This window comes from Prionailurus bengalensis, chromosome B3, assembly GCF_016509475.1.
Source record: "Prionailurus bengalensis isolate Pbe53 chromosome B3, Fcat_Pben_1.1_paternal_pri, whole genome shotgun sequence".
Classification (NCBI taxonomy): domain Eukaryota; kingdom Metazoa; phylum Chordata; class Mammalia; order Carnivora; family Felidae; genus Prionailurus; species Prionailurus bengalensis.
The window spans coordinates 36,282,000-36,309,912 of record NC_057355.1 but is presented as its reverse complement, the minus strand read 5'-3'; the positions used below and the strand labels follow the sequence as shown (position 1 = coordinate 36,309,912).

The 27,913-nt window shown below is 43.4% G+C and overlaps 1 protein-coding gene and 1 long non-coding RNA gene across 11 annotated transcripts in view; one reads left to right on the top strand and one right to left on the bottom strand.

Annotated features, from left to right (window-relative positions):
* The window catches only part of LOC122467605, a 35,199-nt gene extending 7,667 nt beyond the window's left edge, over positions 1 to 27,532 (bottom strand). The window contains exons 1-2 of the long non-coding RNA XR_006293022.1: positions 27,435 to 27,532; positions 1,567 to 1,653 (exon numbers count right to left, since the gene is read on the bottom strand). This is a non-coding gene — a long non-coding RNA (uncharacterized LOC122467605). The remainder of the gene's footprint in view (positions 1 to 1,566; positions 1,654 to 27,434) is intronic.
* On the top strand, positions 681 to 27,913 carry KIF23 (kinesin family member 23). Of its 10 annotated transcripts, none has more exons than XM_043554028.1 (24): positions 698 to 929; positions 2,687 to 2,756; positions 3,774 to 3,902; positions 7,907 to 8,012; positions 8,263 to 8,399; positions 8,606 to 8,715; positions 9,150 to 9,320; positions 10,608 to 10,649; positions 11,353 to 11,465; positions 11,608 to 11,729; positions 12,998 to 13,100; positions 16,997 to 17,076; positions 17,162 to 17,281; positions 17,507 to 17,633; positions 17,971 to 18,129; positions 19,467 to 19,624; positions 20,283 to 20,456; positions 20,689 to 20,868; positions 21,161 to 21,472; positions 24,535 to 24,765; positions 25,652 to 25,734; positions 25,913 to 25,997; positions 26,604 to 26,674; positions 27,418 to 27,913. In XM_043554028.1, the coding sequence occupies exons 1-24, from the start codon at positions 919 to 921 to the stop codon at positions 27,431 to 27,433; spliced, it is 2,910 nt and encodes a 969-aa protein (XP_043409963.1). In that variant the 5' UTR covers positions 698 to 918; the 3' UTR covers positions 27,434 to 27,913. The 10 variants fall into 10 exon arrangements, with proteins under 10 accessions (XP_043409969.1, XP_043409963.1, XP_043409970.1 ...); XM_043554029.1 differs by having other exon boundaries at positions 740 to 929; positions 25,913 to 25,991; XM_043554034.1 differs by lacking the exon at positions 21,161 to 21,472 and having other exon boundaries at positions 681 to 929.

Below are 27,913 nucleotides of genomic sequence, written 5' to 3'. Positions count from 1 at the left end.
AGGGCAGGGGTCTTATTTGGAAGGTCATCTCATCTTCCTTTGGTAGGGGGCAGGGGGAGAGGGGAGACGGAGAGGGCCCCTGCGACAGATTACCTCATTGGTGCGGACCAGAAAGTTCCTGACTGACCGGTTCAAAGTACGTTTATGGGAGGGGTAGAAATTACACTTAGGTGATATTAAGACATTAAGATATTAAGCCCCGGTTTGGTGACCTGGCATAGCATAAGGGACTCCATCTTGGGCCAGTGGTTTTCTTTTTAGCAATGCTCAGGATCAAACATTGTTAAGAATGTGATAAAAGAGAAAATAATTTGACAAGAGAATGTATGTATAAGATAGAGCTGGAGGAACCAGGGAGGGAGAACCCAGGAAACGTGAAGGGGGGAGAGAGTACGCCAACATGATGTGGTGATATGGAAGCCAGACGCGGAGTCTGGCTGTGCAGGGCACCGCACAATAGGACACTCCTGTGCGGGAACCCCGCTGACCTCTGAATGCACGCTGGACTGGCCCTTCCGTTGGACTTCTTGTACTGTAGTAAAATAAGCCCTCAGTTTCCTCATGGGAAAATGGAAGGGGATGGACTTCATTACATCTGAGCGCAGCCCGGAGACGCAGACAACTCGCGCCTCACTCCCGCGGTCGCCTAGGAGACGAGCGCCACTTCCGGCAGAGCAGTCACTTCCTCTGAGGCCCCGCCCCTTCCCCGCGGGCGGGCGCTGATTGGCCCGTTTGAAATGCGCCGGGCGCGAGCTCACCTGGGCTCGCGGCGGCGTCGACCGGCTTCTCTGAGCGCCGCGCCTAAGCCGTGGAGTCCCGCTTCCCGTGGCCCGTCCCTGCGGCCTGCCGCCCTCGCCAGCCCGCCAGATCGAGCCCGGCGTCCCGCGCGCGCCTCCGGGCAGCACGGAGCCCGCTGCCATGAAGCCAGCGTGAGTACCGGGCCGGGCCGGGGCCGGCGTCTCCCGTCGCAGCCGGCCGCGCGGTCTGCACGGATACCTACGCGGCCCGGGCCGCTGCCCCCCAAAGTGGGAGCCCCCGCGTGGGCCGCTTAGGGGGAACCCGGGCGCGGAGACTCGGCCGCGGCGCGCCCTCCAGCCTCCACCCCGCCCTCTGCCGCCCGGAGCCCGGCGTCCCGCCCCGGCCTCCCGGGGGCAGGAAAGGTCGGCCCACGGGGGGAGCGGGGAGGTCTGTGCCGCGACCCGAGTCCCCGTTAGCCGGGGTGCCATCCACCTGGTTCCGGGACCGCCGCCCCCAGCCCTTTCCCTCCTGTCCGCCCGCTCGTCCGGGTTGCACTCTGCCGCGGTAGTGCGGGCCGGGGGTCTCCCCGCGCGCGGGCTGTGCCCCGGGGTTGAGGGCGCCAGGAGGCCTCGGTCTTTGGAGGGCCCTGGCACCCGGGAGCGCGGCGTGCTTTTCTGAGCCTAGCCGGTGGCCTTGAGACGGAGACCAGTTTCTGGGGCCGCTGACAGCCCCGCTCCGCCCACGGGCGCCCACGCCCACATTCCAACCCCCCCCCCCCCCACCCTTCCCGCAGTCGGTCTGCGTTGCTCCGCTGTCCGGAGCACTCACCGCTCTGGGTACAGCAATCCCTGCGCGGAGGTGAGGGCTGTCATTTGCAAAAAGCAGCTTGTTCTCTTGAGGCCAAAGTCAAAATATCTTAAAAAAAAAACAAAAAAAAAGGTTGAGTTTAAGTAAACCTACCGTAATAGTTTGTACTTAAAACACTAATTTGCTTGTTTCATCTTGGAACATGTTGAGAAAATATTTTAATAATCCGTAGCCCATGCCAGTAATTTCACTTAATTTTGATGTTAAGTGTTCATCTACACGACAGATATATGTGGGGGTTGGTGGAGGAAAGCGGCATGCTGGAGAAATTGGTGAACTGAAGTCAAAATATCTTTTTCCTTTGTTTCTAAGAGAGCAAGAGAAATTGCAGTTTGGAGACTAAATTTTGTTTGGGGACAAAGGATGATAGCGTGGAGAACTCAATAAACAGTTGTTCCTTAAAAGTATAGACCTTGATCTTGATGAAAAAATGGATCCGTCCATCTGCATTTTTATTTTTATTTAAACAAAATTTTTAATGTTAATTTTTGAGAGAGAGGGCACGAGTTGGGCAGGAGCAGAGAGAGAGGGAGACACAGAATCTGAAGCAGGCTCCAGGCTCTGAGCTGTCAGCACAGAGCCCAACGCGGGGCTCGAACCCGCAAGCTGTGAGATCATGACCTGAGCCACCCAGGTGCCCCTCCATCTGCATTTTTATAATTTGGTGAAGCCAATAGCTTGTCAGTCTGCCTTGGCAAGGGCCGTCAGAGCGGTGTGTGTGCTTGTGGGCATAGATAAGTGCCTTCAAGATGAGTGTGGTCAATTATCTGTAGATTTTTCAACTTTGTCATGCTTCTGTAAAATTGTTCAGGAAAATATGCAAACTACTTAAAATACAGAACTATTCAAACAGTAAGTAGGCACATCTAGAACCAAAAATGTCTCCTAAACCCAGTTTTACTTCTGCATTATGTGTGTCACATTCTTCTAATGCAGCATATTCTTCTGCTATTTGGGGGGTGAGGTTTTGGAACTGCTAAGGGATAACTTTATAAGCTCTAGGAAGGTTGTCTCCCTGTGAATTGGAGGTGAGGTTTTTGTACGTTGGTTTGAACAGAATTTTTTTTTAACCCATGACCAGGAGGACTAAGACGCCCAGGAAACTTCTAGTGAAGAAAGGATCCCAAACGAGTCTTAAAGACCCAGTTGGGGTAAGGTCTCTCTGTGAATTTGTTTGTGTGTTTTTTCTTCAGTCCTTTTCCGTCTTCTGTGTGTGCTTGGAAGGGATGGAGATCTCAGCTTTGAGATTCTGTCTCCGTGTAGGATTCTTTAGTCCAGCAAAATGAAGTCTTTGGTTGTCAATTGCATAACTCCTGTAACTAATTATGATTTGAACAATTAGATGATGAAAAATGTTCTTCAGCTGTCCCAGAGAATTCTTCCTACTCTCGGCTGGAGGTAGGACTTTCTGCTCCCGTGAGCGTCCTCCCCATTTCACCACCATTCAATAGTACTTGATGGCCTGCTTCATGAAGACTCTGCTGTAGAATAGCTAAATTCAGTCTAGTAAACTTCTCAAAATTGCACATACTTCACTAGTTTCAGACCTGGGACCTTGCTTTTAAAGTCAAATGCAAAAAATAGTAGTTTGATTTGCTCTGAGGTATTTTCGCTCTGTCCTTCACTGGCACAGGAATGTGTCTCTTGTTCTAAGTTGAGGGAACTAGATGCTGTTTGCAAGCTGAATAGTTTTTCCTCAACCCTATCACTGATTGAGAAGATGTGTTTAGGGTGTTGCACTTTATACTTTATTTGTATATTTATTGCGTGTTAAGCTGTCAAGTTTTGCTTGACATTCAGTTTCAAACAATTCTAACAGCTTTTCAAATTCTCACTGTGTAATGTTGACTTTAGAGATTTTTTAAATTAGTAATAGTATAACTTTATTAAATTTGTGCCTGTACGACTGAAGAGAAGCTGTGTGACTTTGACGCTTTTGTTATCCAAATTTACTTCAACTGTAGGTGCATTTAAAAATCTCTCTAATGTCTAATATATCTGTGTGCATCTGACCATTTCTGGTAGCAAGTTCTGGTTTTCATGGCTCTAAGTTTATATGAATCTCTAATATCGAGAGACCAAATGTTGAACGAACAAACGGGAAGCTTAAATGAAAAGTCAGGTAAAAAGTCAACCTTTGTTCTTAAAGTCCCTTCCTGTATTTTCAGGTATACTGTAGGGTGCGCCCACTGAGCCTTCCTGATCAAGAGTGTTGCATAGAAGTGATCAATAATACGACCGTTCAACTTCATACTCCTGAGGGTTACAGACTCAACCGAAATGGAGACTATAAGGAGGTAATTGCCATTGGACCCAAGCTATTTTTACTTGATATGATTTACTCGATTTTTCCTGAAGGGCTTTTTCATTTTTTTCCATTTAACAAAATTCACGTTTCTACTTTTTTGAAAAACTTGTTTATTACTTCCCTATAACCACCATATATAAAGTGTGGCTAGGCATACGTTTGGTATCCTAGAGGTAGAGGATTGCCTTTATAATGTAATTTCTTGTACTGGATATTGTTTTTTAGAGCATGTCAGGGATCGTTTGATGCAGAATGATTGTGCTAGGTGGCTATACACACACACATATTCTATTTCATAAGCAGATTAAAGTAGCAATGGCGGGGGGCACCTGGATAGCTCAGTGGTTAAGCGTCTGACTTTTGGTTTTGGCTCAGGTCATGATCTCACAGTTTATGGGTTCAAGCCCTGCATCAGGTTCCATGCTGATAGTTCAGACCCTGCTTGGGATTCTCTGTTCCTCCCCTGCTCGCTCGCTCTCTCTCTCTCTCTCTCTCTCTCGCTCTCTCAAAATAAATAAAATAAACATTTAAAAATAAAATAGCAATAGGCATTGTGTTTTTGTTTCGACCTCTTGTGAAGTGTTATTTTTAGTAAAATCTTGAGCAAAGTGAGTTGAATGCAGTTCAAACATCTTGCACTAAAGCTGCAGGGCAGGAGATTTTATGGGTGAGACACAATCTTTGCCTTTATGGAGCTTACAACTTAACTGGGGGCACGGATAGAAAACAGGTAACCTTCGTATCGATAGGAGACAGCAGGTGTGCTGAAAGAGATGGACTGTGGGAATGCAGAAGAAAACGTTTATTTGGGCCGTTGTCTCTACTGTCGAGCTGTCTCACTCGTGTGCACACTGCTCTTGTGAAACCGTCAGAAGCCCACCAGTGGTCTCCGGGCCGCTAACATTTTGACAGACGCCTCTTGTCCTCATAATGTATTTCTCAGCAGTCCCCTCCTTCCTGAAGCCCTCTGCCGTCTCCCCGTCCAAGTCTCTATGTTCTCGGCTCTCGCTGGCCACTCTCTGCAGGTTCCTCTTCCTTTTCCAACCTCTCAATACTGAGGTGCCCTCACCCAGGACTCTCTTCTCTACCCTTTCTCATGGCTTTAAATGTTGGTTATGTATGTGACAGTAATTCTGGAGTTGATCTCCAGTCGAAACCTGTCCTCAGCTCTAAAGTCAAACGTCCACTGTCTGGATGTCACAGAGGCACCTGAAATTTTACACGTTCCCTCTAAATCACTTCCTCCCTTGTCTTCTGTCCCAAATAAATGGTACCGCTGTCTCTTCCCCTTGTATCTCATGTATCAGTAGATTCTATCCCTTCTCCAATGTGAAACTGTCCTTTTGTTTCTATCTCCACTGGCACCACCCTTGTCTCAGCCCTGTTATGAATCACCAAGACTAGTACTTCTCAAATGATCGGTGCTGAAGGAACAGCTTTTTAAAATCTTCAGTGCATCGTGACTGATCCTTTTGTGCAGCATTGCCATCTGAGTGAGACCATGGAGAACTGAGCTTACAATCTGTTCAACGAGATGAGCCTCCTGATCACGTGCGGGGATGCTGCAGCCGTGTCAGGTGGCTACAGAAGTTTCTAAACTTACTCTCCATTTCTGTAATTATCTCCTCCTAGATAGGAAACAAGCAGTTCTCAGAGGTCCACTGGTTTGCTGACCCTACTTTGAAATCTAACTGGACTGCTCGCTTCCACTCTGAATCTTATTCTCCAGTCCATTTTCTAAAAGCCTCCGGAGAGATCTTTTAAAGCATAAATCCGATCTGACCTTTTTCCTGTTTAAAATCTTTCAAGGCAGAATGTCTTTAAATGGGCAAAACCCTGCTTAATTTGCCTCCTGTTTCTCCACCCTCCTCTCTTAGTACTCATCCGATCCTGAGTTCCTTGGATAAGCCCAGATCCTGCTTCAGGCTTGTTCTCTTCGCCTGGACTTTTCTTTCTCTTGGCTCTTAGCATGGATGGCTCCTCATCTTTGGATTTCAGCTTAAAAATCGCCACCTCAGAGAGACTGTCCAGACGACCTTATCGGAAGTAGCACCCTTACACCTTAGCCCCTTCTCTCCCGCTCTGCCCTTTATGTGCTTCCTTGGTAGCACTTACCGCATCTAGAGGTTTGTTTTTTGTCTCTTTCCCCTGCTATCGTGTAAGCTTCAAGGATATGCACCTTCTCTGCCCTGTGCCCCATTCAGTGAATATGGATGAAGCACGAATGGTCTGGAAAGGCTTCATGGAGGACTGGGTTTTCGAAGATGTCAGATAGTTGAGAGTTAACTTACCATGAAGAACTTCACTTCTTTAATTGGACTTACTTTCAAGCATGTATAAGTAGACAAAAAGTTTGGTGGGGATTAGTAGCTCTCATTGCCTGTGGCAGAAGGCAGGGCCGAAAATTGGAAAGGGTGCTGGACTGAAAATGGCTACAACCAGTCAGCACTGTAGGCTTGGGCAGGTGCCTGCCCTGGGCCTTGCTTTTCTTTACTGGAAAGGAGGGGTTTGTTCACAGGGACTTGGAGGTCATCTGACTAACCTGCTGGTACTATCTGAGGTGTGTCCTCCCTGGTCTGATTCTTTATACTTCTTATGAACTCTACAGCTGATCTACAGGATTAGAATAAAAACTTCTGCAAAGTGAAGAGTTAGCCTAGCCGAAGTAGGCTGTGTGTGTGATCTATAACGAGCTGTAAAATGAACATAATTCACAGTATGTAATCACAGGTGAGAGTGAGACGAGTCACTGCCATGCGAAGGCAGTGCCTGGCCACTGCTCAGGGTCAGCTGCTGTCTTATTATATATTTGAGTACTAATCGGTACGTGTCTCCTCTTGGGGGGACGAAACTGCTACTTTAAAAAACGTAAGGGTTGTGATAGTGATATCTGTGCAGGCTGAATTTCCTTAAATTCATTCCTGAATTTAAGGAAAAGGGTACGAAACAGGAAAGGCGGTCCCGCTTGACAAAGGCTATACTCCGTAATAAATTCCAGCAAATACTTATACAACAAATAACCTAGCACTGACGTTCATGAAGTAAAACCTGTAAGAAGGTCACAGACAAAACCGCAAGGTCTGTAATACAAAAAAACAAAAAAATAACAAAAATGGGAATAATAGAACTCCAGCCCCTGCCCAGTTAGGACAATTTAATTGACATTAAAATATACTTATAACCCCCAACCTAATTTTCCAGGTAGGAGTTTGGTAATATTTTTTGGTACTATGATTATAACTTTGTAATAATCCTATTTTGATAGAGATTTGATAATTGAAGTGATTTTTTCAAGGTCACGATTTATTTACAATTTCATAGAAGAACTCAGGAAATTAAATTTATAGTTCATTTCTGGTTTTAAAACAGTACAATAAGACACTTGGTTTTATGCTGCTGTGCCATTTAAAAATTTTTTTCTTAATGTTTTTAAATTTATTTTTGAGAGAGAGAGAGAGTGTGTGAGTGTGTGAGCAGGGGAGGGGCAGAGAGACACAATATCTGAAGCAGGCTCCAGGCTCCAAGCTGTCATCATAGAGTCCGATGTGGGGCTTGAACCGGTGAATGGTGAGATCATGACCTGAGCTGAAGTTGGCCGCTTAACCGACTGAGCCACCCAGGCGCCGACTGCTGTGTCACTTTAAAAGAGCAAACTAGTGTATGGAGTAATAATGCCCGATGATTTTCACAAGTTCGTAACTGAGTCATGGTCATTTTTGCTCTTTGTCCTCTAAAATCTGCCGTGGTCTGTGACGTGTTAGTGGGCTTAAGACTTCTACATTCTCTTCAGTAGTTATAACTGTAAATCTTTATCATTTATAAGTGGTATAATGGAGGTACATCATCCTTTTTTAAGGGTTCCAAATTTAAAGACTTCATGGTTTTCCTTTGTGTCTACACCTTGAAGCAACATCTGAATACATTAAAACAGATGTATTTCTAGCTTAGAGTGAAATGCCATTCATATGCTTTTTATTTCTCCCGTGTCCACAGACTCAGTATTCATTTAAACAAGTATTTGGCACTCATACCACCCAGAAGGAGCTCTTTGATGTTGTGGCTAATCCCTTGGTAGATGACCTCATTCATGGCAAAAATGGTATGGGTACTGGAGTTTTCACTGCGTTTTCCTTTCTGTCTGCCTCATAAAACTCTTGTGATACTTATGTATTTGATTAGGGTTGGTCTTGAACTCACATTTAATTTGTTAAATGTGGTATAAAACATTAAGGGTGGTATAAACCCTGTTTTTTTGAGCTGGTTAATTTTACGTGTCTTTTAATGCTATGAAAGAAGGAAAAAGAGCGGAGGACTTAATCTATAACTCGATGTGACTTGCTACATTGTAGGTCTCCTTTTTACATATGGTGTGACAGGAAGTGGAAAAACTCACACAATGACTGGTTCTCCAGGGGAAGGAGGTCTGCTTCCTCGTTGTTTGGACATGATCTTTAACAGTATAGGCACATTTCAAGCCAAACGATATGTAAGTGTAATTCTTTTGTGTTGTGACTAGTTCACCTGAGGGCATAGAGACGGAGATACCTGTGGATATAGTGTTAAGGGAGAACTCCTAATAAACTGGGTACATTCTGAAACCTTACATAGTAAATGTTTCTTATTTCTGAACTAGGTCTCTTACTATTTAAGTCAAGTCTAAAAATCATGGTCTGATTTTACCCTCCACTTCAGGTTTTTAAATCTAATGACCGGAATAGCATGGATATACAGTGTGAAGTTGACGCCTTGTTAGAACGGCAGAAAAGGGAAGCCATGCCCAATCCAAAGACCCCCTCTGGCAAGTAAGTAATTACATTTGTGTGTGACACTGGCCTGAGGGGAACCCTGTCTGCTGGTTTCCTCAGGCACCCGGGATGGTGAAAGTGAAGGGTGGTTGGTCTGACGGTTGACTGCAGTGAGATCAAAGTTGAGGAATGTTCTTAATTAAGTTTATTTGCTCAGATGTCCTCTTTGGTTTGGAGCACAGTGTTCTTGAATTACTGTTTAGAGAAGGTGCCGCTCTTGGTGGAGAGGGTATAAAAGCCGGTGCCGTGTGTCTGCGGGAGGACACGGCGGTGCTGTTGGCTGACCAGGAGCATGGACAGACTGCTTTACGCACCGCTGTTTGCGGTGACAGGCCGCTTACGTTCTCTCTGTCAGTTTCCTCTTGGGATCTTTACTTTTGATTCCGACTCACGATGAGTAAGCAGATTTTTTGGCCCTTTTCTTTTTTCAGACGACAAGTAGACCCAGAGTTTGCAGATATGATAAACGTACAAGAATTTTGCAAAGCAGAAGAGGTCGATGAAGACAGTGTCTATGGTGTATTTGTCTCTTATATTGAAATATATAACAATTACATATATGATCTGTTGGAAGAGGTGCCGTTTGATCCCATAAAGCCTAAGTAAGTAGTGGAGAGAGTCCCACCTTAGCTGCTTAACCTTGGGGAAGCCACTCGACCTCAGTGAGCTTTAGTTTCCTCGGTGATAAATGGTAATCATACTTTTGTTTTCAAAATGAAAGGTAACTTGTGTATCGTACGGTTGGCGTTCGGTGCATAGTTTTATTCTTGACCGGATCTGCAGCTGTGTCAGGGCACCGGGGGGTTAAGGTGTCTAAGGAGAAGAGAGACCTGAATACTCACCTTAGACATTACTTTTGAAAACTCTTGGCCTCGGGGCTGTTATCTTGAGAAGCATCGTGATCACATAAGGAAGTGTCCTAAGGGTGAGGGTTACCTGCGGTTACCTTTCAAGAACCGAATATCTAGTGTCGGGAGTTTGTAGCCACATTAACCATCTGTGGTCAGTGACCTCTACGGGGAGGAGCCCAAAGCTATTGTCTATACAACTAATCCAGGTCTTGTATCACTGATTCATACATAGGAAGTGATCTGTAGCGTCACTCTGCCAGAGTTAAAAGACAACTCCTTAGATTTCCTTGGGTCTTGGCCTGCTCAGACTGAAGAACAACTCCAGCCTGGCATCCCAATCTGCGCCTGTGCCAGAGCAGACTCTGGAGTCTCATTTAACATTAGTATCTTGCTCTTGAGTTGATGGTTTTGTTCTCAAGCTAAATGTTTATCTTCAATGCTGTCTTTGTTAGAGCCTCTCAGAACATAAATAGGATGTAGACCTGTGTGTGTGTGTGTGTGTGTGTGTGTGTGTGTGTCTAATTGAACATTATTGGAGAAACAGCTGGATATTTAGAAAATCATCAGACTGAAAGAGTTTAATAAATTACATTAAACAATGTACAGATTACTTACTTTCCCATTTGTTTCAGAGTATCGGTCACGTGTACCCATTTTCCTAAACTTTTGTGATGTCATTCGTTGCTACCGATCCCTTGCCTTTTTGCTCACGTGCCAAGGTTCTTTTTTGGTGGGTTCTAAATGCGATCATTTTCAAAGAAGCCTATCTTGGTTTTATTTGGTTTTACGAAAGGAAGGCTGACAAATGTGCCTTGCACGCCTTGTAACAACCATTCTGGTAACTCCTTGAATGAACCCACCGGGTGCGTATTTGGCCCTGAATTCGGATTTAATTTGTGAGGGTGGTGCTTAGCCGGCTCTTCCAAGCTGGTTAACTTTTAAGTGTTTTTACACACGATGAAGAAACATTACAAGTGGAGGGTTTTGAGGAGCCGATCCTGTGACTGTCACGTAGCTCACACCCTCTTCCTTCGGTAGGTGGAACAGCTGCAGCACGCCCATGAGGAGCACAGAGTTTGTGTATGTGACCATGCTGACTCTTTTCTTAAGGAGAAGGGTGTGGTTGTACTAGCGGCTGGCATCTGTGGCGAGTCTGCACGGAGCTGGTGTGTCCTTGGCACTGGGCTGCCTGCTGCCTCTAAGCCCCTCCCTGCTTCCCAGCAGCCTGCCATTCACTGAGCAGTGGTGGCCGGCACTCGCCTGTGCCCCCACCGTGCATGAGGCAGGCCGAGCAGGTGGCGCCCTTCCTATCCTTATCCTACCGTACAGACTGGAACTCGAGCAGCCACTCTGAAAGGACTGCCACTCCTGGTATAAACCAAACTCTTCCTGAATCTGTCTTCTGCGGACTCTGATGTCGGGACCGGCTCTCTCTTTTACAATCAGGGAAATGCCAGCTAGATTCTGATGCTTAACCTGTGCATGTGATGCTGCCGTCTTACTATTTTGATCTCTACTTGTTTAGAAAGTGTTGTGTGTGCTTCATTAGAACAAATTATAGCAAAGCTTCTAAAACAGTGTAGGTTCCTGTTCTCCTGTTATGTAACTAATCTTGACTATACATCCTTACACTTACCCAAGTTTAATGTTGTTCGGAGCTCTTGCCTAGGCTTATTCCCTTATAAGAGTCGATGTCATGTTGCCTGGCATTTTAGTCCTAGTCTTAAACTGAGATATTAGTATCCCATAATTTAGGAGACTAATGTTTTCTTCTTTCTCATAGACCACCACAATCCAAATTGCTTCGTGAAGATAAGAACCATAACATGTATGTTGCAGGATGTACAGAAGTAGAAGTGAAATCTACTGAGGAGGCTTTTGAAGTTTTCTGGAGAGGTTAGAAACCACGCTAACATTCAGAAAATCTGAAACAATAAGTATACTCCTGAGAGTTGCTACTATAATTTAACAGCAGTTAAATTTTTAGTACTGTAGTGATCGAATTCAGGTTTAATCAGTGATGTCTCTGTCATCACAGGCCAGAAAAAGAGACGTATTGCTAACACACATTTGAATCGTGAGTCCAGCCGTTCCCATAGCGTGTTCAACATTAAATTAGTGCAGGCTCCCTTGGATGCAGATGGAGACAATGTCTTACAGGTAAATGTGTAGTGTGTGGAGTTTTTCTTGTTTTAACTGAAGCTTTAGTTTTTGGAACTAGAGTTAAAGCAGGGAAGTTTCGCCGCAATGAAGACTGCTCTAGAATTATTATAGTAGGTGATGACGTTTAAAAATTGTTGCACTAGAGAGTGTAGTTCTGGGAAACTGGCTATTGAACCTGAGAACCTGGAATTCTGCTGTGAAAAAGGTTTACAAATCTTTATAAATCTCTTTAATAGAGGAGATAAAGTGAGAAGTAGGTACGGATCATTATTTTCTCTCTGAAGACTCATTTTGTATGTGGGAATTCAGTTAATGGTTTTGAAATGTCAGCAGTTAACTTCCCAGGGTAGGTACGGTTCAGGAGATGACAATTCTAAATTGTTCTTCTCTTGGCTGATAGGCCAGTAGGGCTGCTGTCTGCTGATCACTCGTTACTACTGGGCCTGTCGTGCTACAAGGCTTACATCAATTAGTAAAAGCATTTGGGCCGGAGTAGAAATCATTTAATAACTTTAAGCTATTAAAGTGTAATTCCATTTGAAACTGAGAAGGTCTCCTCATGGCATGACTACAGCAGGGTATTGCAGACCACCAGGATTCGAATTTTGATTCCTGTTAATTTACTAGCTGTCTGACTGGTTATAAACTCTTTACAGTGTTGTGAGGAGTAGAGCAGGGAGTGCATGTAGAGTTCTTAGGCCAGTGCCTAAGAACTGACTGACAGCACTCGTAAATGTTAGTTAGAAAATGCTTGTAAGTCAAGCCTTCACATACACTTGCTTTCCTTTGAATCACATCTAGTAATATCAGTTATGTACCTCTTTTCATTTCTTATTCTACAATTAGAGTTTTATGAAGTTGTTTGATTATAAAATTGTCAAATATCCGGTTATAGAAAAATTAGGACAGGTCTTTTCTAGACTTAGCAGATGCGGACTGAGCTCCTGCTGCATGCTAGGTGTTAGGTGAGATGCCGGAGGGAACAACACTGGTTGAGAGGCAGTCCCTGCTTTCGTGAAGCTCATGGTATAATGCAGACAGCAGACGATGGGCAAGTCCTTGTCCCCTTCACCAACCAGTGTATTCATTTAGCCCAGATGCCTTTAGCAGACTCTTCCCCCAGAACATGTATCCTTTGGCCCTACCATTTGTATTGTGCAAATGTTATATTCGTAAGACTTAATAATTTGTTGACAGGAATGTAATTAAAGAACACCATAAACCAGTTACACCTTGTGTTATTGGCATTATGATCTTCCTTTCAGGAAAAGGAACAAATCACGATAAGCCAGTTGTCCCTGGTAGATCTTGCCGGAAGTGAAAGAACTAATCGGACGAAGGCAGAAGGGAACAGATTACGGGAAGCTGGTGAGCAGAGCACAGTACTACTGTGATTGCTACGACTTTCCAGAACTTGCAGTGTCAGTCTGTCATCTGCTTATTGATAGGTGGTAATTTGATAGTTTAGAGGCTAAAGTTAGGGGTCAGTGCTGTTTCTTTAGTTATGCTGGTTTGGTGTCAATATATGACCATACACTGACTTAAGAATGAAGATAAGCAGGGCGCTAGGGTGGCTCAGTGGGTCAAGCATCCACCTCTTGATCTCGGCTCAGCTTGTGATCCTATGGTTCGTGAGATTGAGCCCCACGTCGGTTTGTGTGCTGACAGTGTGGAGCCTGCTTGGGTTTCTGTGCCTCTCTGCCCCTCCCCACCTGGTTCGCTCACTTGCTCTCTCTCTCTCAAGGTAAATAAATAATCTTAAAAAAAAAAGAACGAAGAAAAAGTGATTAAAATGAATATAAAACAAGTTACATTCATATTGTATCTATTGCCAGTAATGTAAGTACTAGGCCCTTAAACTTAAGTGATTTAACAGTTATTCCAACATTCATTCTGGTGAAAATTGGCTTCTGGAGATGGGGAAAATCTTTGAACACAAAAACAAATTGAAAGGGAATCTGTGTTTTGTTGCTGGTGTTGTTTTTAGTCTCTTATTAGTGTAGCTATTCATGTTACGTTTTACACATAATAGCATTCATGGAGTACCTACTGCGTGCTGGTATCTGAACACTCATCCAATCTGGGTGTGTGTGTGAGGGCAAGTTTGGGGGGGAAATGGCAGAGTCAAGGTCACTGAAATGGTGTGGGCTGATGACCTATGACAACTGGGGTGGCAGAGCAAGGCGAGGTCACGAGGATCCTTGTCTGTCATACTAAAAAGTCTGAATTTTGTCCTGAAGGAATAATGGTGGTTACCTATTATTAAAGGACTAGTGTGTATCATAGTATCTACTATGCCTGGGCTTGATTTCTTGATTCTGACTTTTCAGGACTGTATCATACCCATTTTTCAGATGAGGAAGTGGGCTGGGAGAGATGAATTTTCCCAACACTGGAGCCCGGGTGAATTCTCAAAGCTTGTGTCTTTCTGCTGTTATACGGGGTCCTTAAAGTCAATGAGGAATTAGTCTTTTAGAAAGATTGTTTTCCTATGTAGAGAATTAATGTACCGAGGCAGGTCTAGAGATAAGAACAGCAGTTGGGAGCCTTTTGCAGTAATTCACACAAGCCATCATGTGACCTAGAGGCAAGGGTTGGACAAAAGTGAGCCAGTTTAGGAAGGCCACCTGGATGTGGAGAGGCAGGGAGAGGCAAGGGCAGATCCAAGATCTTGACTGAGGAGAAAGCAGTCTGAGGTGCAGGTGTGGGCGGTTCGAGTTTGTGTTGGACACGGGTAGCTTATTCCGGTGAAGTGCCTAGTAACTGGACGTAGCGGTGCACACATTTGGAAGGAGAGCTGACTGGAGGTTTACAGCTTTAGGTTTTGCCAATATGACGGAAGCAATAGGGGAGATGAGATTATTCTTGGAGGACAGAAGGGAACAGGCTGAGGGCAGAGCCTTGAGGAACAAACACTTGAGGTAAATGATTTAAAGAGCCTGGAAGGAGAGAGAAGGTGGTAGCCAGGTGAGATGACAAAAAAATCCACATTATGTATATGTAGATAGAGAATCTGGGATCCAGGGTATGACAAAGGATTAACCTTGATGGGAAAAGAGGTTTGTCTCAACGGAAGAAAGTAGAAACTGGAGGGTTCTGATGCTTTGGGGAAAAAGCCAGAAAGGACTACCAGAGTTACTAGGATGAGGAACAGGTGTGACTAAAATTAGGCCGTGGGCATGAGAAGAACGGGAGATGGTGGGGGGGGCCCAGGTTTCCAGAGGTGGTGCGGTTCTGAATGACAAGGTTCCAGGGCCCGTCATAGCTGCGCGGCTCCCGTGCTAAAGGGAGAACAATGTGCTGAGGGAGTCGGGGCCTCTGGCAGCTTGTCAGAAATGACCCGGGCGTGTAGGGGGAGCACTGAAGGCATGGCAGCTAGGGACTAGGAAAAATCTTGCTGGCCTCCCTCTGCTCACCGTCCTCATAAAATGTCAGGCTTTAGAAAACAAGCAACTTTTACTTAGGCTGCGGGGGGAAGCGGCACTGCCCTTCTGTAGTTAAAGCGCCGCAGGGCTTTGCGCCGTGGCTGCAGGGTGAAGCCCATGGACGCTTCACAGAAGATTTCTGAATGAATAATATAAAATACATAGGATCACAAAGGAAACCGATTAGATTAAAATGTGTTTTTAACAGTATTCTTAAAGCATTTGTCATTACAGTAATTTACATGCTTCCTTATTAATGCCTAAAGATCCACCAGGAGGTCTTAAAACTACATAATTTCAAAGCAGTAATGAACATAAATATCTTGAGATCAGCAATAAACTGTAATGTGCTATAAAGTTACCTGTGATTTCTACTGATAAAAATCACAGGTATCACTAATACTACTTTTTGGCCTATGCTCGTAATTGAAAGGAACTGTTAAATTTCAGAAGTCAGTACAAAATAAAGGTGTAATTTATTTCCCATCCAAGTTTGCAGACTCCCCCAAATGTGCCCATGGATAACATGGACCCTGGGTTCAGAACCCCTGGCAATTAGTGAGAGATGGATGGAGCCCTCTGTGAGAGGTGTGAGGAGGTGGGGAAGTCTAGTAACAGGAATTTGGGTTCCAGAGAACACAACGGAAGCAGGAAGGACACTGGGAGTTGGGGTCAAGGAGGAGGACTCATGAACCATGGGACATTATGGAGGCACAGACGAGCTCTGTTTTGAGAGGTGGCCAAGGATGAGAGCATGGTGGGAGTTAGCTGACCTTAATCAAGGTTCTAAAATGAACAAATTGCTACGTATGTGGGAAGGGGGAGTCTCTGCAAATGGGATCTCCTGCATCATGGGAGGCTTAATTAATCTGTCAGACTTGCCTTGGCTCAGAAATCCAAACAGAGTGGTCAGAAGTAACAATTATGCTGCCCAAGGAATCCTTGTCTGGATGTGGAAGGGACGCAGTTAGCTGGACCCTAAGACCCATGATTGTTAGAAACACGAGGCCCTCCTGGTGCAGGGGACACTTCAGTGCTGATGGAGCCAACTACAGCCTGAAATTGTCATGCTGTAGAGAATATGTTAATAGAGAATATTAAACATCTGCATCTAATACACTCTCTCACAGAATTTAAGATTTGGAAGAAACTTTATGGGCCAGGAAGTGTAACGTTGCACTCCTTTAAATAGAATTCTTGAGGGATGGGATTTAACCTCTCTCAAAACACTGCTATTATAGAATGTTCCTGCCAGGCCATATGGGAGTGATCTTGAAATTAGCCACTATAACCTGTTATTTGTAATTTCCTATAGTATTTCTGGGGTTTTTTTAGTGTTTATTTTTTATTTTTATTTTTTTATAAAATGTTTATTCTTGAGAGAGTGAGAGCGGGGGAGGGGCAGAGAGAGACAGGGAGACACAGAATCTGAAGCAGACTCCAGGCTCTAAGCTGTCAGCACAGAGCCTGATGTGGGGCTCGAACTCAGGGACTGCGAGATCATGACCTGAGCCAAAGTCTGATGCTCAACCAACTGAGCCACCCATGCGCACCCGTGTTTATTTTGGCGGCGGGGGGCGGGTGGTGGCGCAGAGAGAGGGAGACAGGGAATCTGAAGCAGGCTCCCGGCTATGAGCTCTGTCAGCACAGAGCCGGATGATGGGCTCGAACCCCCAAACCATGAGATCATGACCTAAGCTGAACTCGGATGCTCAGCCAACTGAGCCACCCAGGCACCCCTCCATATATTTCTATGAAGTAGGGATTTTATAGGCAAACAGACCACACTCTAGCTACTTTAATGTTTTCAAATGTCTTCTGTCTCTATTTTTCTGTCAGGAAACATTAACCAGTCATTAATGACACTAAGAACATGTATGGAAGTCTTGAGAGAAAATCAAATGTATGGAACTAACAAAGTAAGCAACAGCCTTTCATCATTTCTGTAGCTTTGTTTGTACGCACTGTTTGGCCTTATATATTTGGATTTGAATTTATTTACAGATGGTTCCATACCGAGATTCAAAGTTAACCCATCTGTTCAAGAACTACTTTGATGGGGAAGGTAAAGTACGCATGATCGTGTGTGTGAATCCAAAGGCTGAAGATTATGAAGAAAGCTTGGTAATTTTAACGTATTTATCCTATAAAGTCTCAGAGTTTCTATGGAGAAAACAACTATTTGGATGTGAAGAATGACATTCTAAATATTTTTAAAATTGATACAGAACCATTAGTTACGGAACTAATGACCAATCTATTATTTCATTAAGTAATTTCTGAAGAAAGGCTTGGATATGTTTATTTAAAAAAAAAATTTAAAAACCTCCCATTTGTCTTGTATCTTAGCAAGTCATGAGATTTGCAGAAGTGACCCAAGAGGTTGAAGTGGCAAGACCAGTAGACAGGGCAATCTGTGGTTTAACTCCTGGAAGGAGATACAGAAACCAGGCTCGGGGAGGTCCAGTCGGAGACGGTATGATTTGGTGTTACATCATGTGCACGTCTGTCAGTCTCTCTTCAGATGTATTTTACATGAGACAACAGTTTACTTCCCTTCCTCCCAAGAACGAAGGGGGGTAAAAATTTCTGAACCAGAGTATAAATGAGATTTCTTTTGTTACATACTGTAACTTTTCCCCCCCACTCTTCCTTTTTTTGTAATTCATTTTAAAGGAAGTATGATTGTGACAACTCTAAGTGCATGGTTAATTGAACCGGGGTTTGGGGGTTCTAATCACAGTGTTAAACTTGTTTAAATAAGCTTTCTCTCCTGTGTAACTTCTTGTAATTTTTTTTATAATTCAACACAGAACCACTGGTTACAGAAGTAGTTTTACAGAGTTTTCCACCTTTGCCATCCTGTGAACTTTTGGATATCAACGATGAGCAGACTCTTCCCAGGCTGATTGAAGCATTAGAGAAACGACATCACCTACGGCAGATGATGATCGAGGAGTTTCACAAACAATGTAAGGGCCAAAAGCGGTCTGCGATCATTTCACCTCCAGAAATAGGCAGTGAATCGGAGTTCTTTGGTGGGGCAGATCTTTAAGGAAGGGTTATTTCTGCACTTAGTACTCAAGGCATTGTTTAATTAGACTGACACGGAACCTTCCCACAGATCATAAAACAAAAGAAAGAGGTGGGTGGGTGTGTATACGGTCCCTTTTTAAAATTTACACTGATGGACACAAAAGAGTGGAGTAATAGCTACTTTGTTTTTAGTTCTTACTAGTCACTTACTTGCAAGGCACTTCACATATATTACATCTTTTTTTATATATAAAATTTTTTAGTTTTTTTGTGAGAGAGAGAGAGAGAGAGAGAGAGAGAGAGAGAGAGCACGCGCGCGCGCAAACGGGGGAGGGGCAAAGAGAGAGTGGGATCCGAAGCAGGCTCCAGGCTCTGAGCTGTCAGCACAGAGCCTGACGCGGGGCTTGAACTCATGAACCGTGAGATCGTGATCATGACCTGAGCCGGAGTCAGATGCTCAACTCACTGAGCCACCCAGGCGCCCCACATGTATTACATCTTAATAACTGTCTTTGGGCGAATTACTTCATCATGTATTTCTTACTCTCCATGTCTGCACAATGGAGATTTTAGTTGTTTTATCTAGGAGGGTGTCGTGGGGATGAGATGATTTATGAAAATCATGTAGAACAGCGAACAGCCTGGTATGTAGTTAAGTGCTCGGAAACAGATCAACAATTTTTATCATCGTCGGTTCATTTAAATCTTCGTAAGAAAGGTGTGAGATGAGTGGTATTTATATCCGTCTTGAAATGAGGAAATGTGCTCAGAAAAATTAAGTAACTTGTCAAGTCCCACAACTGATCCTAAATCCAGTTTTCGCACTTGTTTTGAAGCAAAGGACTTAACCTATAAGGGTTGACGAGGGAATGTCATAGTGCAAAATGAAAGGCCCAGTGTTTTCCAGTGAAAAACAGCCTTTAAGAATGTCTCTCATAGATTTCTTTCTTTCTTTTTTTTTTTTTTTTAATTTAGAGAGAGAGGGAGAGAGCGGGGGCTGGTGGGGAGAGGAGAGAGTCTTAAGCAGGCTCCATGCTCAGTGTGGAACCTGCCTCAGGGCTCGTTCCCACAACCCTGGGATCATGACTTGAGTGGAAATCAAGAGTTAGATGCTTAAAGCAACTGAGCCACCCAGGTGCCCCTCACACTCTTTATGGACTAACCCTCATGATTTGCTGACTAGCTACATTTTACAAAGTACCGACTAGTAAAAGTTGATTCCACCGGTCATCTTGGAATTGGAGTAAACTTGGCCTGCATGCTTTTGTTTCAGCTATTACTTTCAAAGCCCTGTTGCAAGAATTTGACAATACTGTTTTAAATAAAGAAAACTACATTCAAGGAAAACTAAATGAAAAAGAAAAGGTGATCTCAGGACAGAAGTTGGAAATAGAACGGCTGGAGAAGAAAAACAAAACTTTAGAATACAAGGTTTGTGCCGGCATCATTTATGGGCGTACGTGCTGGCCGTTGAGCACCGCTCTCTCTGCCTTAGCTGTTCTGCTGTAGAGCCTCTCGCCACTGCGTTCTTACTCGTCCTCGCCTCACCCCAAAGACAGGAAATGGGAATGAAAAGCATTCAAGGGATAATAATGCTCTTTAATTTTATGAGTTAGACTTTAGCGATCGATGGGAATGTTCTTGGACCAAACAGGTGAGTTTTCCAGAGGGCTCTCTAGAGTTCGGCTCTGCTCGTAGCTTGCTTTTTGACTTCTGGTGAAGCACGTTTGCTCTCATTAACTGAGTGTCATTTAGGGGGTGCCCATTCATTCCAGAGAAGCCCATCTCAACCAACACAGTGTTCTCTGGTCTGAGAACAGCCTAAAATAGAGAATTCAGGTCTTACTCTCAGGGGAAACTTATTTTCACACAAAGTCGGTTAAAACATCTTTTCTGTGAGAAACTCGTTTAAAAGTTCTCGCTTCTAGGAATGGAGGTAGGAATTCAGGTGAGAGTTTAAAGGAAACTGCTTTCTCCCTGATTTTTCCTCCCACAACTGTGCCTGCATAAGCAAATTCTGCGAGTTTATTTCACAGCTACGTGCAGTGTTTACGTGCCACACACTGAACAGAATGGTCTGCTTCCCCAGATTGAGATTTTAGAGAAAACGACTACCATCTATGAGGAAGACAAGCGCACCCTGCAGCAGGAACTCGAAGCTCAGAACCAGAAGCTGCAGCGGCAGTTTTCTGACAAACGCAGACTGGAAGCCAGGCTGCAAGGCATGGTGACAGAAACGACAATGAAGTGGGAGAAGGAATGCGTGAGTGTCGCTCCTAGCGTTCCCCACTCGCGTCCCCGGGGGAGGGTGTCCGCGGTGGTGGCGGCGGCTCCAGCAGCCGCTGCCCGCCCTTCCAGCTCCTGACCAGTGACCTGGCCTGGCGAGCACGGGAGGGACGGGAGGACTGTCGTTCTTGGCAAACGATGCGTCCGGGTGACGCGCTGCGCCCGTCTGGTGTAACTGAATTAGATGTGCGTCGCTGTCGCCAACCTAGGAGCGTCGGGTGGCAGCCAAGCAGCTGGAGATGCAAAATAAACTCTGGGTCAAAGATGAAAAACTGAAACAACTGAAGGCTATTGTTACTGAGCCCAAAGCTGAAAAGCCAGAGAGACCTTCGCGGGAGCGGGACCGGGAGAAAGTGACCCAAAGAGCCGTCTCTCCGTCACCAGTACCTGTAAGTTATGTGGTTGTGGAGTAACCCGCACTGGAGAAAATCTGTTCGGATTAGGTGACTTTCTATGATGAGCACTTGTCGTTTGTATTACTTACTGTGTTTCGCCAACTTCTCTGCATAAATATCTCTAAATTTAGCCATCAACGCCAATTCAGTGCATTCGGTATAAAAATTTTTTTAACTCAGTAAAACGAAGTCTAGAGTTGTCTTCGTGCGCTAAAATTATAGAAAAGCAGTGAACTGTTTCTCTCAGTGTTTGTCTCGCTCATTAACGTCTCTTCCATTTTTTTAGCTTTCTAGTAACTATATCGCTCAGATTCCCAACGGCCAACAACTCCTGAGCCAGCCGCAGCTCCATAGGCGCTCTAACTCTTGCAGCAGCATTTCTGTAGCTTCCTGTATTTCGGAGTGGGAGCAGAAAATTCCTCCGTACAACACACCTCTCAATGTCACATCTGTTGCAAGGCGTAGGCAGCAGGAGCCAGGACAAAGTAAAACTTGTGTCGTGTCAGACAGAAGGCGAGGGCTGTACTGGACCGAAGGCAGGGAGGTGGTTCCCACATTCAGAAATGAGGTAGAAACAGAAGAGGACCGCTGCTGCAGGGTTAGTGCCAGCATTCTCTTCAAGTATTGTAGCCACAGAGCGTCATCTTGGGGGCTTTCGTGTGGCGGTTGCTTTTTTTTTTTTGGTTTTTTGTCGTTTTGTTTTTTCATTATTTTATTTTATTATTATTATTTTTGTGTGTGACTTGATTCAGAAAGCTCAACGGAAGACGGGTGAGCTCCAGTATAAATAAGGTCTAATTTCTCTGTTAATTTTTTGGAGAAATCACCCTGAAATTGAGGCCTAGCTCTTCAATCTGAAAAAGCTGTAACGTATCTGGTAACAGCAGCCATGCCAAGGAACACAGGTCAACCGGGCTGGCCCGGAGTAATCGTGTTTTCCTCCGCAGTTGCTCCTAAGCACTCCAGACAGGGGTGCGAGTGCTGAGGGCGGTTTCCGTTGGTTTTTCCTTTTGGTTTCCTTTCCTCAAATTTTTTTTGCCACTTTTGACCTTTTGTTTTTAAAAATGTTTTCTCCAAATGTTTTCTATTTTGAAAAATCTCAAACTCAAAAGCTGAAAGAATGGCACAGTGGCTTCCTTCCCCCTTACCTGGATTTACCAGTTATTATCTATATAGATATGCAATCTTGTTTTCCTCAAACTTTTGAAAGTCAGTCATACACTTTGTGGTGCTTCATCCCTAATGAGGACTGTCCCGTATAAACAGTCTTTACCAAACCCAAGAAAGTTCACATTAATTGAATAAATATCCTCTATTTTTAATCCATGAGCCTAACAAAGTAAATGCCCTGCAAGGGCTTATTATCTATCTTTTTTTGATTTTCATGACATTCAGTGTTTTTGAATACCCCAGGTCTGTTGTGAAACTACTGAAGGTTTGCATGTCCAGTAGTTGCTTTTAATCTGAAGAGCTTTATCTCGATTTACAAGGGCTTGGCCTCAGTCAAGGGTGTTTAAAGTCATTCCTGTTTAAGTTTTCTTAAGGATTAAGATAAACTTTTTACTTTGAATCTGAATAAATGGGCCAAGCTAATATTGTGAATTTATATTTAGTAAAATTTTAATATGGCTTTTAGAATTTTTCTTTTAACAAGTTAATAGTATTTGCTTTAGCCTTTCTTGTACAATTTAGGTACAGATAAGCTTCATTTAGATCACCTGCACTCCTGATTATTCAGGAATAGTGATGAATTAATTGCAAGGTATTTACCAAGACCCTGCACAGATGTGTTCTAAAGTCGGAGTTTTTTACTTTGCAGATTTTGCTTTAAACCTTTTTAGGGAGAAAATTATGGTGATAGAGTTTCTGATCAAGTCTAATAAATCCCCTTTATTTTTCATGAAAGTTTATAGACTGAACACTATTCAAGGCCTGCTTGTGCCTGGTCAGCATTAACGTGTTATCCAATTTGGCTCTGAGATACTTAAGAGGATTTACTAGCGATCCTTTAACTTCTCACTTGAAATCAAATCTCTTTAGAAGTGCAGCAAAGTTTAGGCTAGTATCTACACATCTAGGTTTATTGGCCAAAAATTAAGTCAGGTGGACTGAATTTACACTACTGAAGTGTAAATTTGAGGAAGAAATTTTAAATATCTTCGAGTAGGTAAATGATAGTAGATTGTAAGAACTATCTTTCTGAAGCTTGTTTCATAATCTATTTACTGCCAAATGTGTTCAGGAAAACTATCATCTTTGCTAAATGGTAACGACGTGCAAACTGAAACAGATTGTGAGAGAGCCTGAGGCCACTTTAAGAATGGAAGGTTTCCTAGTTGCTCTGAGGCTTGGGCATCTTGCATGGCAAACTGACTGCCCACGTTCTGTAGCAGCATCATTTCTCACCAGTGCTTCTGCTGTTGCTTGTGCTTATTAGGGGAAACGCTGCAGTTCTCCAGACAGGCATTTTATTTTTTTTAATGTTTATTTGCGTGTGTGTGTGAGAGAGAGGAAGGGAGGGGAAGAGAGAGAGAGAGAGAGAGAGAGAGAGAGAGAGAGAGAATGAATCCCAAGCAGGCTTCCTGCTATCAGAGCAGAGCCCGACATGGGGCTCGATCTCACAAACTGTGAGATCATGACCTGAGCCAAAATCAAGTCAACCGAGTCACCCAGGCGCCCCAGACAGGCATTTTCAACTTGGGATCTTCATAGGCAACCAGCTTGGAAGGGTTTGGCCTGTAACAGACTGTTTCATTTGCTTTTAGTTATACAAAAGGAGATGTTTGAAGCAGTGGGTATCTTTGGAACTATGTCCTGTGTGTGAGATACCTTTTCTTAGACTGAATGTGCTAAATTTAACTTCCCCAAATTTACATGATAGTTGACTGGAAGCAACTAGTTTTTTATTGTGTGACTGATGGAGACTAATTTGATACTGTATTTTTAGTTTGGTTCTTAGAACCTTCATGAAATGTTTGAGAAAAATAGTTGGTATGTTTTAGCCATCACTGTGTTTGAACTTTTCATGAAGTTCTATTTGAACTTTTAAAGTCTCAGAAAGTACTCAGAAGTAGTTCTTTTACGTTCTCTGGATCATTTTATACGTAGAATTCCTATTATACCTTATGTTCTTTAGCATTTTGTACATACAGGCCATTAGCTTTCATTTTTTTGTCCGTCTCTGTAGAAGGAGTGTTTTCTCTTTTGTTTAGAGGCCTGTGACATGTTTAAGGCTTTTACTGACCTTATTTGGAGCCTTTAACACAGTTGTGGACCTAACAGATTACCTCACAACGACAGGCACAGATAACAGTTTTGATCAAGAATGTGAAATGAATGGTCTTGAATATACCACCTACACAGGAAAGCCTAGTAGCATTATCAGAATTTTTCCTTCCATTTTGTTTTGTTGAAACGGAAGCTCCCTGGCAGAACGTAGAACATACAAGATGGTTTTAAGAGATGTTTGTGGGTTTTGTGTTTAAATACAAAGAGAACATTTAAATCATTTGAGTAACATATTTAGCTTTTGAAAATGTTTGTGCATTTGTTTTGATATGATCATCAGCTAATGTAGCCAAACCTGCTGCACTTCTAATAATACCCTTAAATTAATTCTGGGTTATGCTTGTTTCTTGATTCCTCTTTCAACCTGATCAGAACGCACCACCAATTCGTCTCCGACACAGACGATCACGCTCTGCAGGAGACAGATGGGTAGATCATAAGCCTGCCTCTAACGTGCAAACTGAAACAGTCATGCAGCCACATGTCCCTCATGCCATCACAGTATCTGTTGCAAATGAAAAGGCACTAGCTAAGTGTGAGAAGTATATGCTGACCCACCAGGAACTAGCCTCCGATGGGGAGATTGAAACTAAACTAATCAAGGTAAAAACAAATTTACACTGGACGAAAAACATACAAAATGTCAACTTCACAAAAAACCACTTAATCTTCTATTCCTTTGATGACACACAGGCGGTGTCAACGAAGATAAATGGGTGTTGATAAGACCTTTTTGACCTTTGTGTTTGTTCGTTAGAAAACTAACTGCTCAGGCTATGAATCTGCTAAACTACAATTAAATCAGCTGCTCTGTACTGAATGAGGCTCAGATTCTCCGGATCCTCTGTTAGAGGATCCTATTATATACTGTAATTAATATAGTTTTAACCACTACTTTAAAAGTAAGCCCAAAGAACTTGTACTATTTGTTAGTTCTAGATAAAAAGCCCACATTAAAATGTGACCTATCAAAATTTCTTATTATTGAGCTACCCAGAGCCCTTTCCCTTCCCTTCCTGTAGAAAAATTTTCCTTTGATTGCAGAGTCAATGAATAATTGGGGAGTAAAAGGCAACTGGGAAAAAATGTTTTTCATATCAAATTGAATTTAGATGATGATTCTTAGTATAACCAGAGTTACAAACATGACTGTACTGTCATTTGAATATGAGGGGTGGGGTATACCCAGAGGAAAGTATAAGTGCCTTTGAACATTTAGAAATTTCTGGTAGATTTCTTGATCCTTGGTGTGGTTTTTATAGAACAAAAAGGAATATTCTGAAGTATGTTACTGATGATACTGCACTGGACTTTTGTTTAGTGAGAGATAATTTCTGAAGTATTTTAATAGTACAGACCCAGCAGTTAGAAACACCATCTGGTTTTGTGGATGGGACTTTATTGGTTTATGGAGAATCTCAAGTTCAGTTTGAAACATTTATCACTTGGGATATCAAAGTGTAATGGTGACCTTTTCTCTTGACTTCAGGGTGATGTTTATAAAACAAGAGGTGGTGGACAATCTGTTCAGTTTACCGATATTGAGACTTTAAAACAAGAATCGCCAACTGGGTGAGTGACCATCAAGGGCTATTGTTTTCTTAGCTTGCTTATTCTTGCAGAACACAACATCCTATGAAATGTATCATTAATTATCTGAAGGAGTGTAGTGATATTTCCCTATTTTTAACATTGTTCCTGTTCCTGGACGCAAAATAATTGTTGCGTATTGTTTCCCTTTTTTCTGTAGGCGAAAGCGAAGATCTTCCTCGGCAGCACCTGCCCAACCAGATGGTACGGAGTCTGAATGGACCGATGTAGAAACAAGGGTAGGGGTAAATATTTGTTTAATAAAAATAAGGGGTAACCTATTTTTAACCCCCCCCTGCTTATTGTTTGTCTGGCTCTTGGAAGCAGCTGAGGTCGGATCTCACACTGCCAGTGCAGCCTGTAGTTCTGTTCCTAGCAAACCTGCCAAGGGACTCATGCTCGTTTGGATCGGCTCTCATTGGAGCTCTTTGGTTCAGAATCCTTGTTTTCAGTGTACGAGAATCAGGTCAGAGAGCGTCACTGCAGAGTGACAAGAATTCACATCAAATTGGTGGGAATCTTCACACAAGCGCAACTTCCCTGTGGAACTGTTACTCCTGACGAGAGGCTCCCCTGGAAAGAGCATGGGAAGGGCAGGTGGTGTTAGGAGGCCATTTCTTCCTCATCTAAACCGAGGAAATTACCCAGATGATGTCTACGGACACTTCGAGCTCACCATCTTTGTGGCTTAAGTCAAATAAACTGCAGATACCTGGTATTTTAGCATAGCTGTCTGTGCTGCACTAGAAAGCAATGTGGGGTGTCACCTTGGCTGAACCCATCTGAGCAGAACTGCTTTATAGACTGCACAGAGGAGCTGATCTTTTCCTCTTCTGTAATTTTCCTATCAGTGTTCTGTGGCTGTGGAGATGAGAGCAGGATCTCAGCTGGGACCCGGATATCAGCATCACGCACAACCCAAGTGAGTCCTGACTAACTGGGCCTTTCTGTGTGGCTTCTCCCTTCTCCCTACCGTCCACTTTAAGAGGACATTATGAGGTTTCTGTTTACCCCTTGGAATATCTGGGTGCTTTGGCAGACTGCCGCAGTCGGTGCTGAGAACCTCAGAAGGCTTGGGAAGAGCAGTAACAGGAGGTGATGGAAGATTGGTCACTCTTATTCGTACTTTGCTAATGCTCATAAAGCTCTCAGATCTCAGAGGCTGAACTGAGATCACCCACAAGGAGGGGAGGCTGGAGGCTTTAGTCAGGGATGACAGCAATTTCTGTAATTCATTCTTTCTGAACATGCCTCTTGGTCTCATTATAGTGGTTAAGTGTTCAGTAAAATAAAACGGGGTGGCCGAATTTACGGTAGGGGAAGGAATCACACATTTCCTTCTGTTAAATGCATACCCCATTCTTTTTCCATGTTAGTAAAACCCTTTCTTTTCCTATGTCTACCTATACATGTCTGTGTGTCCATTTTTAACACAGGTATTCCTCAGGCAAGTTGGAAAAGTACCACAGTAGGATAAAGGCGGGAAGTCCTGCTTTTAAAACTTAATATTGGAGACTCATAGTTTATAACTGTTACTTGCTATCTCAGGATCTGAACTTTCCCATGATAAAAGAGTTCTTGTAAAGTCTTCCTAGGAGATCTAATTGCTATGGATGTATCACTGATCGCAAAAGTCAATACTAAATGCTGGTTTTCACATTTTAGGCGCAAGAAACCTTGACCTACCGGTTTCAGTAACGAGAGAACATTTTCATTTGTGTTGGTGATGTCTCCAAGCAGAGCCAGCAGTCTTCAGAGTCACCCTGTAGAACTGCAGCTTTGTTGAATACCACAGACCTCAGATACATCAGATGCTGGTGCAGATCAGAGATTCCCCCGACGTTTCCAAAGATATCTAGGATTCAGCACACTTTTTATATTATATGCCTTGCCATGTGAACTTTTTAATAATGCTATTATTTTGTATATTTCTTGTATACTTATAAACTAATTCACACAAGTGTTTTGTCCTAGGTGATTAAGGAAAAATATATTTAGATCACACTTTTTTATTGTGACTTTTCCAGCTCTTGTCTGAATACTTCTTAAGGGTTTATAAACAAATGCTGCTATAGCTTAGCTGCAAGAATGCACTTTAGACATATTTGGGAATTCAAACTTTCAAAATAAAGATGTCAGTGACTGGCCAATACTAAAACCA

Bases quoted from the DNA above. Each gene is read 5' to 3' on its own strand.
- KIF23 (XM_043554028.1), top strand. The intron at 8,716-9,149 runs GTAAGTAATTAC...TTCTTTTTTCAG, and splicing joins CCAAAGACCCCCTCTGGCAA to ACGACAAGTAGACCCAGAGT. The intron at 24,766-25,651 runs GTAAAAACAAAT...TCTTGACTTCAG, and splicing joins TTGAAACTAAACTAATCAAG to GGTGATGTTTATAAAACAAG.